Genomic DNA, 13,135 nt, shown 5'->3' with positions numbered 1-13,135 from the left:
GTGGCAGGGCCTGTGTCCATAGCTGTACCTGGACACAGGCTTGGGGTGGGGGGCCTTGTCCAGGGGCAGGGATCGGTCAGAGGCTGCATCCGGCAGAGCCTGTAGGTGGCTACGACATCCGTGGGGAGTTGGGGGCGCCGCACGTGGAGGACGTCAGCCGTCTGCCTGCGTCAGGGGTGCAGCGAGCTGCGTTCAGGTCAGTGTCAGACCCGCGGGGACCTCTGAACTTCCAGCTGGACCCTCTGTGCCAGGCCTCGGCTCCTGTCTCTCCTCCGGCAGCGACCCCTCCCCCCACCCCCTCCTCCCATAGCAACCCCTGCCCTCCCTGCAGTGTCCCCATTCCCGGATCCCTCCTCCCACCGCGTCCCCCCCTCCCCGCCGCCCACCTGTGGGGGACAGCTCGGCCACGCTGCCGATGTAGGGGCCGTGCAGGAAGCGGGGCTCGCTGTCGTTGATGTCCTGCACCTTGATGACGAACTCGGACTCGGGCTCCAGCAGGCGGTCGGTGGCACGGTCCCGGGCCTGCGCCCGCAGCGTGTACAGGGGCTTCTGCTCCCGGTCCAGCCGCTCCATGGCGTGGATGTCGCCCGTCAGCTCATCGATGAGGAAGATGGTGCCGGCGCCCTCGCCCGAGATGGTGTATTTGATGGCCCCATCGCCCTCGTCCGAGTCCGAGTGGATCTGGGGGGCGGAGGGGCAGCAGGTGAGGGGCTGGGGCAGAGGGGAGGCGGGGAGGGGGGCTGGGGCGGGGAGGGCGGCTGGTCTGAGGGTGGAGGGTGAGGGGGCAGTGACCCCAGGGGGCTCCTAAGCACAGGCCCTGCTGCCCATCCTCCCGTGGAGACAAGGCCGGGTTAGCCCCCGCCCGGTCCAGCCCGATCTGTCCTGGGTCTCACCTTCCCTCCTCCCAACAAAGCCGCAGCCTCTCCAGGCAGAGGATACACACCTCCTGTGCCCCCCAATTCTCCCACGGCCCTTGACCTGGTCCCGCACCCCAACCTGACCCCTCTGCCCTCCCCAAGTCTACACATGCAGTCAGGCCCAGCCAAATGCCAACACACCCCAAAGCTCTCTGGGACAGGCCCTCTGCTGCCACACACACACACACACACACACACACACACACACACACACACACACACACACAGGCTCGCTCTCCGATTATCTCAGCCCAGGAAACCATCCCTCAACTGGGGACCTTCCACAGGCCCTTTGCACGCAAGCAAGGACAGGCTTCACCGTGGATCTGGCAGGCCGGGTCCAAACACGGCTCCAAGCTGCAGGGCCAGGAGGCTCTCAGCGCCCAGAGGCTGGGCTGGTCTCTCGCCTCCTGAGGGCCCAGCAGGGATGGGAGCAGAGGAAATGCACGTTGAAGACACTACTTGGTGCCGGGTGCTCTGCTAAGCAACTCACAGACCTGCCTGGTTTAGGGGCCTCCTGGGAAGACCCTCGGGACGGGTCAGAGACAGGACGGGGGAAGGGCACTTGTCATACACGCAGGCGACTTGGTTTTGATCTCTGGCACCACATATGGTTCCCGGAGCCCACCAGGAGTGATCCCTGAGCTCAGAGCCGGGAGTAAGCCCTGAGCAGTGCTGGGAGTGAAAGAGAGAGAGAGAGAGAGAGAGAGAGAGAGAGAGAGAGAGAGAAGGAAAGAAAGAGAAGGGGCCAGAGCTATAATACAGCAGGTAGGGTGTTTGCCCTGCACTTGCCTGACCCGGGTTCAATCCCCAGCATCCCATGTGGTCCCCTGAGCACCATGAGTGATTCCTGAGTGCAGAGCCAGGATTAACCCCTGAGCATCACTGGTTATGACCCAAAAAGCCCCCCTCCCCCCCAAAAAAGAGAGAGAGAAGGAAGAAACGAAGCAAAGAGAACTGGAGATATGCAGTGGGTAAACGGGGGATTTGCCTTGCACGTGGTGTACTCAGGGTCAATCCCCGGCATCCCATATGGTCCCGCTAGCACTGCCAGGAGTGATTCCTGAGTGCAGAGCCAGGAAAAAGCCCTGAGCATTGCCCTGTGTGACAAGACCAAAGAGAACGAGGGAGAGAAGAAGGAAGGGAGGGAGGGAGGGAGGGAGGGAGGGAGGGAGGGAGGGAGGGAGGGAGGGAGGAAGATCCTAGAATCCTCTGTACACATCTTCCCGTTTTCTCTTTTTCATTATTTACTGTGGTGGGGGGTTGGTGGGGGGGCAGGTCTCCATCCGTGCTCAGAGAGGTGCTGGGATCACGCTCAGCAGTGGGTCCAACAGTACCTGGGGCCATCAGGACGGTGCAGTGCCGGGAATCAAACCCAGGCCCCACCCGCCAGGCAGATGCTCGCCCTGGAGTCTGTGTCCCTGCTTTCCCACGGAGGATCCGACTGGTGCATGGTTTGTTCCTACGTGGCCTGTGCCATCATCCATCACAGCCCAGCACGGGGGACCCCAGCATGGCCTCCCGGGGGGGGGGTTCTCTGCCCAGGCCTTGTCCCTGCCCGGAGCAGCAGTGGGAAGTGGGGGAGGAGGTCGAACCTCACCTAAGGCCCTGCCGGCTGCCCAGGGCCACTGGACGAGGAATTGAACCGCCAACATCTGGCCACACCCACGGAGCAGTACCTGGGTAGCTGTGTCCCCCACCCAGCTGAGCACATTTAGCTGCTGGGGCGGAAGGTGCTGCAGCGAGAACAGGAGGGGAGGGGAGGGGAGGGGAGGGGAGAAAAGAGGGGAGGGAAGGAAAGGGGAGGGGAGAAAAGAGGAGAGGAGGGGGAAGGGGAGGGGAGGGGAGGGAAGGGTGCGTCCCAGGAAGAGACTATTCCTCCTTTATAACTGGTAGTACCACCCCGGTGTGCTGAAAACCAGCAGGGCCAGAGAACCACGAGCATCCAAAAAAGACGCCTGTCCTGGTGGTCCTCGGACTGTGCCCCAGCTGGGAGTGGGCAGGGCCAAAGCCAGGCCTGGGAGGCACTGGGCCCCCCGGCTCTCTGCCCTGCATCGGGGCTCTGGGCAGGGCCCAGCAGGATGGTCATTTCCGCAGTCAGAAACCCCGGAGTGTTCTTCTCCCAGCAGAGAGGGGCGTCCGGGCGGAGGATGGGGTTCGGGAAGAAGCCCGGGACCTTGGGCGGGTCCCTGCTCCTGCCTAAGCTGCCGCCGCAGAGACAGACTATGGAGGGGACAGTCACTGGGGCTCCCCGAGTCCCCCACCCCGCCTCAGGAGCTGGGGACCCTACGAACCGTCACGTCGGGGGACGACGCAAGCCCACCCACGTCCCCGCAGGAGCAGCTCGGGTATAAATTCTGCGGGTGGAACTCGGTGTCTGAAAGGTGGATTATAGAAGTGCCATTCGGAAGATTGAATGGCCCATAAACATTTTCATATTTCATTAGCCGATTAATGGGCATCTCTCTCTTTTTGGCGAGTCTGCTGATTCTCAGCAGAAATTGCGGGGAGTAAATGGAGGCGTCTGGTGGAACCTTCCCGGGTCCCCGTCCTGTTATAGATTGCCCCAATTAATGCCCGTCCTGGGCTCCACGGAGAAGCCTTCTTCCTGTCCAGTTACTGTTAATAGATTTCTCATAAGTGGCTGGATTGTAAAAACCTCATAACTCAGTTTAATGCCCCCAATAAAATTATCTCAAGACGTCGGTCCTGAATCACAGGCGGTGCGGGACGAGGAGACGGGCCTCCAGGTCGCTGTTTGAGCCTTGACGCCACCTTTGCCCGGCGGGCAGGGGAGAGGAGGCGGCTGGCGGGCTTCCTCTCGGGGTCCCTCTGCCGGCTCGTCCCCGGAGTCCTGGACTTTCATGGGCAAGCGCTTCCGAACCGTGGGTCAGCACAGACACCATTCCTGGCTGGACCCTGCCGGCCGCCAGCACTGCTCTGTGAAACACCGGCAATTCCCATTTCCCAGATAAGAACATTGAGGCACTCACCAGTGTGCCAGTGTGGTGGGGGGCTTGTTCCCCTTCTCTCTTCCTCTCTCTCTCTCTCTCTCTCTCTCTCTCTTTCTGTTTGTCCCTCTCTGTCTTTGTCTCTGTCTCTCTCTGTTTCTGTCTCTGTCTCTCTTTCTCTCGCTCTCTGTCTCTGTTTCTGTCTCTCTTTGTCTCTCTGTCTCTCCCTCGTTTGGGGGCCACACCCAACAGTGCTTAGGGCTTACTCCTGGCTCTGCACGCAGAGATCACTCCTAGCACTGTTTGGAGGACCATATGGGATGCTGTGATCGAACCCGGGTTGGCCGTGCGCAAGGCAAACACCCTCCCCACTGTGCTATCACTCCAGCCCCCACCCCACATCTGGCCTCTCTGAATCTGTTTTCCCACCTGAGGAATCAGACTGGGTCCCCCCACCCCAACCCAACCCAGCCCCCAGGGCACAGGTGGGCCCAGCTAAGCAGCCTGTAGAGACCCACTGCAGGGACATTAGCTCAGACCCAGGGCAGGGATCATCGATGAGGCGCCCGCAGGAAGGAGCAGAACCCGGCGGTGACGTCACCGCTGCCCCTCTGAGTGCACAGGGAGGGAGGTCCCCGGGGGACACAGCCAAGTGGAGGCGGGAACTTGAGATTTATTGCGGGCAGCTGGGGTAGGGAGCCGCATACCTGGGGCTCCACCCAGGGAGAGATTTTTCTAGACTCTGCTAGGAAGGAGGCTAGAGGGAGGCGCTGGCGTGTCCTGGACGCCTTCTCGGGTCCCCGTGGGCTGTGCCCCCCTTTTCAGGTAGACCAGAAGGGCCCAGCTGGGGGGCTCCGCAGTGCCAGGGTGTCCCTGGCAGCCTCTGGGGCTCTGCGGCTCGTGCGGAGGGAAGAAGGGGGCGTGGGGTGGCCCTGGCCAGCTGCGTTCTGGCTTCTGGCCATGAACCAGGGCTTTCGGCTTGGGGACCTCGGGTACGGCTGCAGGGCTGGCCGGGACTGCGGCTCAGCCCTGCCTTCCCAGGCCTCAGTGCTCTTGTCCACAACTGGGCTGGGGACGCGGAAGGCTCTCACAGTCATCGGCCCAGCGGCATTTCCCTTCCTGGCCTGGACACGGGAGGAGGGAGACCGGGTCACCTCGCCTAGCCCCCCCCCCACCCCATTTCCCGAGGGAAACAAAGACAGGCTCAAATCCTGGCCCATTGGAGCAACTGCGTGCGGTCTCAGCCATCTCTCAAGCTCCCCTGCTTCCTCCTCCGGGCAGTCCTCTCAGATGCCCTCTCGTTGGAATGAAGAGTCCTCCTCCTGTTCTGTGTCCCTGCCCCAGGAGCCCACCTCTCTGCACCACACACACTGCTCAGTGTCCCCAGCTGTTGTGGGCCTGGGGGGGGCAGGGATGGACAAAGACTTTTCTCTTCTGTCTGATCTCCCCAGGCCTGACACATTCTTGGTTCCCTGAAAATGTCTGCATGGAAAAGACAGAGAAAATGAGATGTGTGTGTGTGTGTGTGTGTATGTGTATGCAAGTATGTGTGCATGTGTGTGTGCATGTGTATGAGTGTGTGTGCATGTACATGCCATGTATATGCGTGTGTGCACAAACATGTGCGCACACACATATAGACACGTGTGTGAAGTGCGTGCATGTGTGCGTATGTGCCTGCACGTGCATGCAAATGTGTGTACACGCACGTGTGTGCACACGTGAGTGTGTGAATGTGTGTGCATGTGCGCGCATGCGTGTGCGCACGTGTGTGCACGCGTGTGAGTGTGCACGCATATACATGCATGTGCGTGTGCGCGGACATGTGTGCACACGCGTGTATACAGGTGTGTGAAATGCGTGTGTGTGCGTATGTGCCTGCATGTGCGTGCAAAAGTGTGTACACACAGGTGTGCGCACACATGAGTGTGTGAATGTGTGTGCACGCGTGAGTGTGCACGCGCGTACATGCATGTACGTGTGCGCAAACATGTGTGCACACACGTGTATACAGGTGTGTGAAGTGCGTGCGTGTATGTGTGTGCATGTGTGTGCAAAAGTGTGTACACACAAGTGTGTGCACATGTGAGTGTGTGACGTGTATGTATATGCAAGCATGTGTGTGTGCACTCACACGTGTACAGCCTGTGTGCGCGAGTGCGTATGCAGGCGCATTTGAGCGTGGGGGTGCCTAAGCGTGCATGCGTGCGTGTGTCCGTAGGCGCATGTGCACACACATAGGGCTGGGAGATTATGCGCTCCTTGAGGACCAAGCATATGGCTGTCGGTTTTCATCTCCCCAGCCTCCAGCCCGGGGAACAGCACCAAACATCTTGCATAAATGAATAATAAAAAAAATACAATAGTCATTAGAATTCCTGGGCTGTCTGTGGGGATTTCTGACAGATCCGGCCGCTCTGTGAAGCCTCAGGTACAGCAACATCACAAGGGGAGACAGACACGGGGCCACTCTAGGACTGACACCTTCTACTCGACTCTCCAACCTGAGACCATGCTCTCCCCAGTGTGCAGACTGGCACACTGAGGCCCAGGGCGGGCCGCCCCTACCTAGCGTCAGGCGGTCACACGACGCTCTCCGGGGATTCTGAACGAACACCGGCCCCTCCCCGCGCTCAGCCTTTGATTATAAACAACACGGAAAACACAAGAATGATGGATCCCCATCCCAGGGGGCTGAAAAACGGGATTTACGAGGCCATTAATTACTTCCTCCTAATTAAATCAAAATTAAATGCGAGCAGAGGTACGTTTTCCTTATTAAAGACAATTAAACGGACAGTGGTACTACACAAATAAAATGAGTCCGGGATTTAAACAGAAAGCAAATCAAACCAAGAACCTCCCCAAAATGAGGGGGGTGCGGGGGGGGGGGTGTCGGCTCACGCCCGTGCTCCTCGTAAACTGGGAGTTCATCAATTTTCTTTAAATATTAGCAACTTAATTAAATCTGCTCTCCTCCCTGCTTTAAGCCTGCCGTATATCTAAAATAGATCTCACCGCCCACAGGAGCTGGCCATAAGTGCTGACCCCATAATTCTATCTTTTAAGAAAAAATTAAAAATCCTACAAAATCCACAGCAGCTGACAGCAGCCTCGGGGGAAATTACAGTTTGGAAAAGGGATTAGCCCAAGTACCCAGATTGTATGGAAATATCGGAGCTGGGCTGGAGGGGTGGGTGGGAGGGGGGTGGGTTGTGCTGGAAGGTGAGGAGCGGCCGTCTGGGGGAGGCCAGGCTGCCCAGGGTGCAGTGCCGACCACGGAGGGACACAACGGGTCTCTGAGTGCCAACTGGAGGCTGGTGGAGAGTGATGACGGAGGCGGTGGTAAAGGAAGTGACCGCTGGGCAAGGGTTCACTCGGCGACGACGGTGCCGTTGCTAAGCTACCTTTGGAATTCGACAAGGACGGATGCTCCCAGTGGCTCCCTGGGGCAGGGGACCGGGAAGCCATGAATTAACTGAAACCATGAAGTCTTTCCTAATGTCCAGAGAGAGAGCGTAGGGTGTGTGTGTATGGGGGGGGGGGGGTGTCTGCAAACGTGGGTCATGCATCTGCGTGCTGGGTACACACACGCACCCCTTACACACACACACACACACACACACACACACACACACACACACACACACACGGGCCTCCATGGGGAAGCAGACGAGCAGGTTTTCACAAGCCCAAACTTGGTTTGGAGAGCCAGCACAGGACCTGTGTCCCACCGGCTCGGGTTCAAACCCCCACACCACAGATGCCGCCCCACAAGACAAAAAGAGCCCAAACTCTCTCTTATGCCCCGGCTTTGGCTTGGAGAAATGAGGTCGCCCGTTTGCCCAGCAGAGCTCGGGGTGGGAGATAAGGGTGCCTGGGTGTGAGGATGGTGAAAACATCAGGCAGTGCCTAGAGGAATGGACGGGAATATTGGCCTAGCAGAAGCCAGGAGCCAGACGTCTTCCGGCTTCTTCACATCTGCTAACAGGGGAAGTGCCAGTTCCAGCCTGACTCAACAGGCAGAGGAACCGAGGCACAAAGCACCCGAGGTCAGAAGGAGAACCTGCTGCTTGCAATATCCAAGCACAGGCAGTTTGCTCCCCTGACAGGGCCCCGGGTGGGCGGGGGGGGGGGGGCAGAGACAGACAGAATGACAGAGAGATACAGATACAGAGAGACAGAGACAGAGACAGAGACAGAGACAGACAGAGAGTCAGAGACAGAGAGAGCCAGGGACCTGGGACGGGGAGACAGACCAGGGTGCTCAGAGGTCTCCGTGAAGACAAGAGAGATCCTTGGACTGGGACCCAGCTGGGAGCCCAGTGGGACCGAAGTGCAAGGACCCTGCCATCCCACAGGGCCAGCGCTGCCCCTGGGGCTATTACTGTCCCCACCCCCCACAGGGCGCCATGCCTCAGTTTCCTTAGAAATGAAGGGACATACTAGGGTCCTCCTGCTGCCGACAATGGCCCAAGAAGATGGCCATGGTCCATTTGGGGCGGGGTTGGACTCCAGCTGTTGGGATGCTCAGGGCTGGGCGGGCGCAGATGAAACGGAAGCATCTGGGTCTGGGCGGCCCCATGTGGGCCCTGAGGTGGTCCCAGAGGTGGTGCCCCGGGAGCGGACATCGGCTCTGTCCTCCCGTGCTGGTGTTCAGGGCTTTCCGGGAACCCAGCCTTCTCTCGGACCCGGAGGCCCAGAGAAGTCTGGGGAACCAGGCTGGGGCTGGCAGCTAGCCCACACGGGTTCGAATCCTGATCGAGCCGCCTTGCCTGCCCTCGCCTGCAGCCTTCGACGCCCATCGGCTCTTTGCAGCTGAGGGTCAAGGGTCTCTGATGGAGCCGAGGCAGAAGCAACCAACACCCCTGGCCCCCAGCACGTGCTGACGTTCTGCCCGCACTTGCTTTCCGGGGCTCACCGCAGCCAGGCGGAGTGGTACTCTTAGGCCCCATTTCCAAAAACTTGGGGCTCAGTGCTGAGGGTGCCACAGCATCGTTCCTGGTGGCCTGTGTGGGGGCCAAGGGGTCTGTCAAAGACATGCAGCTCAGGGGGGGAATCACGTGGTGCTGGGGGGATGGCCTGCGATGCCGGGGTCACCAGGGGTCTCTCACAGGCAAGGCCTGTGTTGCCCCCCACGCCAGCCTCCCAGTCATGATCTCTGCCACCCCCGCCCCCCGCCATGCCAGCCCCCAGCCCCTCCCGGCCTCGCTACCCAGGATGAGGACTCCGAGGCCTTGGGAAGGGAAGTAGCTAGCTGAAGGCCAGGCGGTGACTGGGGCGGGGGAACCAGGACTCGAACCTGCGTGCATCTGGCCCCAAAGCCTGTGTTCCGGGTGTCTCTGCCCTTCGCGACTGCCCAGCTGCACTGGTCATCCTGCACCCTCCCCATCTCCCCCCAACCCCCATCCATGCCCTCCCAGTGCCATGAATGAGAACGTGGAGCTTCGGCTCTGCCGTCAGCCTGCTGGGCGACCTGGAATATGAACAGGAACCTCTCTGAGCGCTAACCAGCACATGCTTGCTTAACCAGCTCCATGGATGCCTACAGTGGCCAGGAACCCAGGAGGAGTATATTGGGCCCAAGGAAATCCCAAAGGAAATGTGTTTTTTTTGGGGGGGGTGGGGCTGGGATTGGGAGGATCTCCATCCTCAGCAGTGCTCAGTGCTCTGTGCTCAGGAGTAACGCCTTGGCACGGCTGGGGTGACCATACGGGGTGCCGGGGATCAAATCCAGTGGGCTACACAGAAGGCCTTGGCCCTGGGCTCTCTCTCTCTGCGCCCAGAGGGTGGCCCCCGCTCTCTCCATCAACCGTGCTTATTCCCGATTCTCCCCAGCGCAGTTTGCTCTGACTTCCTGAAGTGCCCAGGGAGCTGCAGGGTTTGTCTCCTCCGTCTCTGTTCTCCAAGATCTCCTGGAAAGTCGGCAGGCTTCAGGAGAAGCAGAGTTCAGTGTCCTGCTCCCCCCACCTCCACCCGCCTCCTTTCGCACCACTGCCAACAGGTCTCTGAGCTCTCCAGCCTCCTCTTGCCTTAGGCCCTCTTCTCACCAGCCCCAGGAACTCCTACAGATACATCAAAACCCAGCTCAGAAGTTCCTTCTCCTACGGAGCTAGCCATCTATTCAGTGCCTTCACAGGGCCTGGCGCTGACATATGAAGCCTTTAAGCTCCGGGTCCCCAACCATTCTGGGGACCCCTGGAGAACAAAGACACACTCTCTCTCTCTCTCTCTCTCTCTCTCTCTCTCTCTCTCTCGCTCACTCGCTCTCGCTCTCTCTCTCCCCACCACCTGTCTGGAGCTACCTGGGCCCACAAGGAGCTCAGGGGGGCTGCCCGTCCCTAACCCCCCCATCCCTAACCCCCCGCAGGCGCAGAGCTGAGGCAAGATTGACAGCGCTTCCTCAGAGTCTGAGCCAGTGGCTTCATTCATTCCTTCACCCATCCGGTGACTCATTTAATGACTGAACAGCCTGTGAGCTGTGTCTGTGCCGGCACCCGGGAGTTCACGCCACGCCAAACAACCACGGCCTAATAGGAAAGACCTGGGCTGACGGCATAACAAACACACAGGGGATTAAATGCCGGGCGGGCCAGCCGAGCGGGGGTCAGGACACCCGTGGGAGGCTCGGGAGGGGCCTGTCCGGGTGTGGCCAAGGGCAGCTTCCCTCCCCCTCCGCCCCCCAGACTTGAGTGTGAGTCTAACGGACTCGGTAGAAGGACGGAGAAGAAAACGCCCTGGGGCTGGGGACGGAGGACTGCGCCAAGGGACCAGGGATGCTGTGGGGAGCGTGTTCCCGAGTGGGGGCTGACGGGAGCCAGATCTGGGCAGGAAATGGGATGGAACTCGGGGGAAACCACTGAGGAACGGACCGGGCTGCACGCTGGGCACCTCGGGCAAGGAGATGGATGAGGCTGGTCCCCAAACCCTCCTCCCTGGCGGGGCGGGGACCCCAGAAATGGCAGCGCAGAGCTGGTGCTTAGAAGCCCTGGAGAGGGGTGTGTGGGGGGAGGAGGCGCAGGGATGGGGATTGGGCGGCAGGGGCCACTCAGGTAGGTCCGCGGGGCCCCAAGCAGGCTGGCCCCGGGGTGCCACGTTACCTTGCCCACGTACAGCGGCTCTGTGCCCGTGTACTCCTCCACCACGAAGAACTGGTTCCACACCCAGCCCCGTTTCACGCGCCCGGGGCCCAGCGCGCCGCCGTCCTCCTGCTGCGCCCCGGACCCCGTCGGCGCGGGCGAGGGCGCGGGCGTCGCCGCTGCCCACAGGTGACCCAGCAGCAGCAGCAGCGCGGCCCGGAGCCCCCGGGGCCTCATGCTTGGCCTGCGCGGGGCCGGGGTCCAGGAGCACGGAGCGGGGGCGCCCGGGGGTGGCGGCTCACATGGTGGCCTCAGCGCGGCCGCCGCCGGCGCGCGGCCCCCGACGGGGCACCCGGACAGGCCCGCGGCCGCCTGGCGGGGCGCGCGGGGGCGCGCGGCTGCACGGGGAGGGGGCGCGGCCGCACCCGGGGCATGGGCGGCCCCCCGGGGTCCCCGCCCGCGCCCCCCGCGCGCCGCCGCCGCCGCCGCCGCCGCTCCTCGGTCACCTCTGCAGCTCCCGAGCCTCCCGGGCAGCGGGGGTCGGGCTGGTCCTCGGGGGTCGCGGGCAGTCCAGAGCAGGGGCCTGCGGGAGAGAAACGAGGGCCGTCAGAGCATCGGAGGGGGTCCTAGGGGCCGGGTGCGCCACCGAGTCCCCCCCCACTCCTCCCCTAGGTATTAACACCTCCCCCCCACCGCCCAGGGTGCTGGGCTGTGTGTCCTGGGGCGCAGGAGAGGACAGTGCCCACCCGCCATGGTCCTGCCTGTCCAGACCTCAATTTCCGGTTGCCCCTGGCCCTTACCCCAGGACCAGGCTGACCATTTCCTCTGCATCCTCTCCATCCTCTCCCTCTGGGGGCTGGGCCCTTCTCCGGCTCCTAGCTCACAAGCCCCCACGCCAGCAAGAGGCAGAGCCTTCTAGAAGGGTCTTCAAGCAGCTCCCAGCCTGGTCAGCCCAGGCCACAGAGGGGTCCGGCATAGGAAGGGCCCCAGGAGTCACCTGCCAGCCCCTCTTAGGGACGGGACACTCATGTCCCAGAGTGCTGGGCTAGGGGCCATCCCCCCCCCCCCAGCTTGCCTCCCTGTCCCTCCGTCCCCCTCCCCCGACTCCCCGCACCCCAAAACCCTCCCTCCCAGGAGCCCGGGAGCCAGTTCCTCCCCACACTGCCCCGACCAGCGCCGCCCAGATCAATCCATCTCTGCTTCCCTCCCTCCATCGGCTCCTGCTTTCAGCAAGAAAGAATCCGAGGGCCTAACTCCTACTCAAGCCATAATGATGAATAATGGTTTAATGTGGGTGTTTACAGGGGACGGCGATGCCGCCACTCCAACGGAGGAGTTCCAGGCACTGGCGAGAGAAGGGACCTGGGGGGGGGGGGCTGTGGCACTGCCCCCAGAGCAGTCCCCCTTCTCCCCCCCACCCGGCGGCCCTGTTGAGCCCCGCCCCCCACGGAGCCAGATGTGGGGTGGTCGGGAGGGCAGACTGCTGTCCACAGGGCACCGCAGACCCCAGCCACCAGCTCCATGGCCGGTGGCCACGGCTACAAGAGGGGGCGCACTAGCCCAGCCCCACAGGGCGTGGGGAGGCAGGGCGCCCAGGGGCCAAGGAGAGGGACCCAGGCTGCTCCCTGGAGGGGGAGGCCTCTGGGCGTATGGGCTGGAGAGGACGCAGGCCGGCAGGCTGGGGTAACCTGGCCAATGTTGGGAGTTGGGCCAGGCACAGGATGTCCGGGGTCTGCCCTGGCCCCAGATAGCTCCCCCTGCAGGCCGTGTAGGAGAAATGCAGAGTACCTCCTTTGAGGGCAGTGGAGGGAAACTCTTAGGCCTTTGGGGGGCTCCCAAGGGGGTGTTCAGGAGGCCTGGGAGCCACTGGGGATTCCCAGCCGGTTGAGCCCGCGGCTTGAGATGAGGCCCAGAGGGTCCGCTGCTGTGTGGGATTACTCAGACGCCCCCCTCCGGTGATGTGGGGGGTCCCCAGGGCTGCGCACGCAATGCAGGGGGCCCATGTGTTGGCGGGAGTCAAACCCGGGATGGCGCCGTGCCACCCCCTGCCACCCCACAGCTCCCCTTCACCACACATAGACACACACAGACACACACACACGGGCCGCAGCTGGGACTCAGGCAGTCATATGTGAGCGTCGGTTCTCCTGCCGTTTCTGGTCTCTGACTCCCAGTGCTCCTCCCCATT

The 13,135-nt window shown here is 61.8% G+C and overlaps 1 protein-coding gene across 1 annotated transcript in view; it reads right to left on the bottom strand.

Moving 5' to 3' along the window:
* Nucleotides 1–11,184, bottom strand: part of CDH22 (cadherin 22) — an 81,944-nt gene extending 70,760 nt beyond the window's left edge. The window contains exons 1-2 of the mRNA XM_056121470.1: nt 10,969–11,184; nt 387–681 (exon numbers count right to left, since the gene is read on the bottom strand). Coding sequence (XP_055977445.1) covers nt 387–681; nt 10,969–11,184 — 511 coding nt within the window. The remainder of the gene's footprint in view (nt 1–386; nt 682–10,968) is intronic.
* Nucleotides 11,185–13,135: the final 1,951 nt, after the last annotated feature.

This window comes from Sorex fumeus, unplaced genomic scaffold (assembly GCF_029834395.1).
Source record: "Sorex fumeus unplaced genomic scaffold, SorFum_2.1 ptg000044l, whole genome shotgun sequence".
Lineage (NCBI taxonomy): Eukaryota > Metazoa > Chordata > Mammalia > Eulipotyphla > Soricidae > Sorex > Sorex fumeus.
This window is presented reverse-complemented; position numbering and strand designations above follow the sequence as displayed.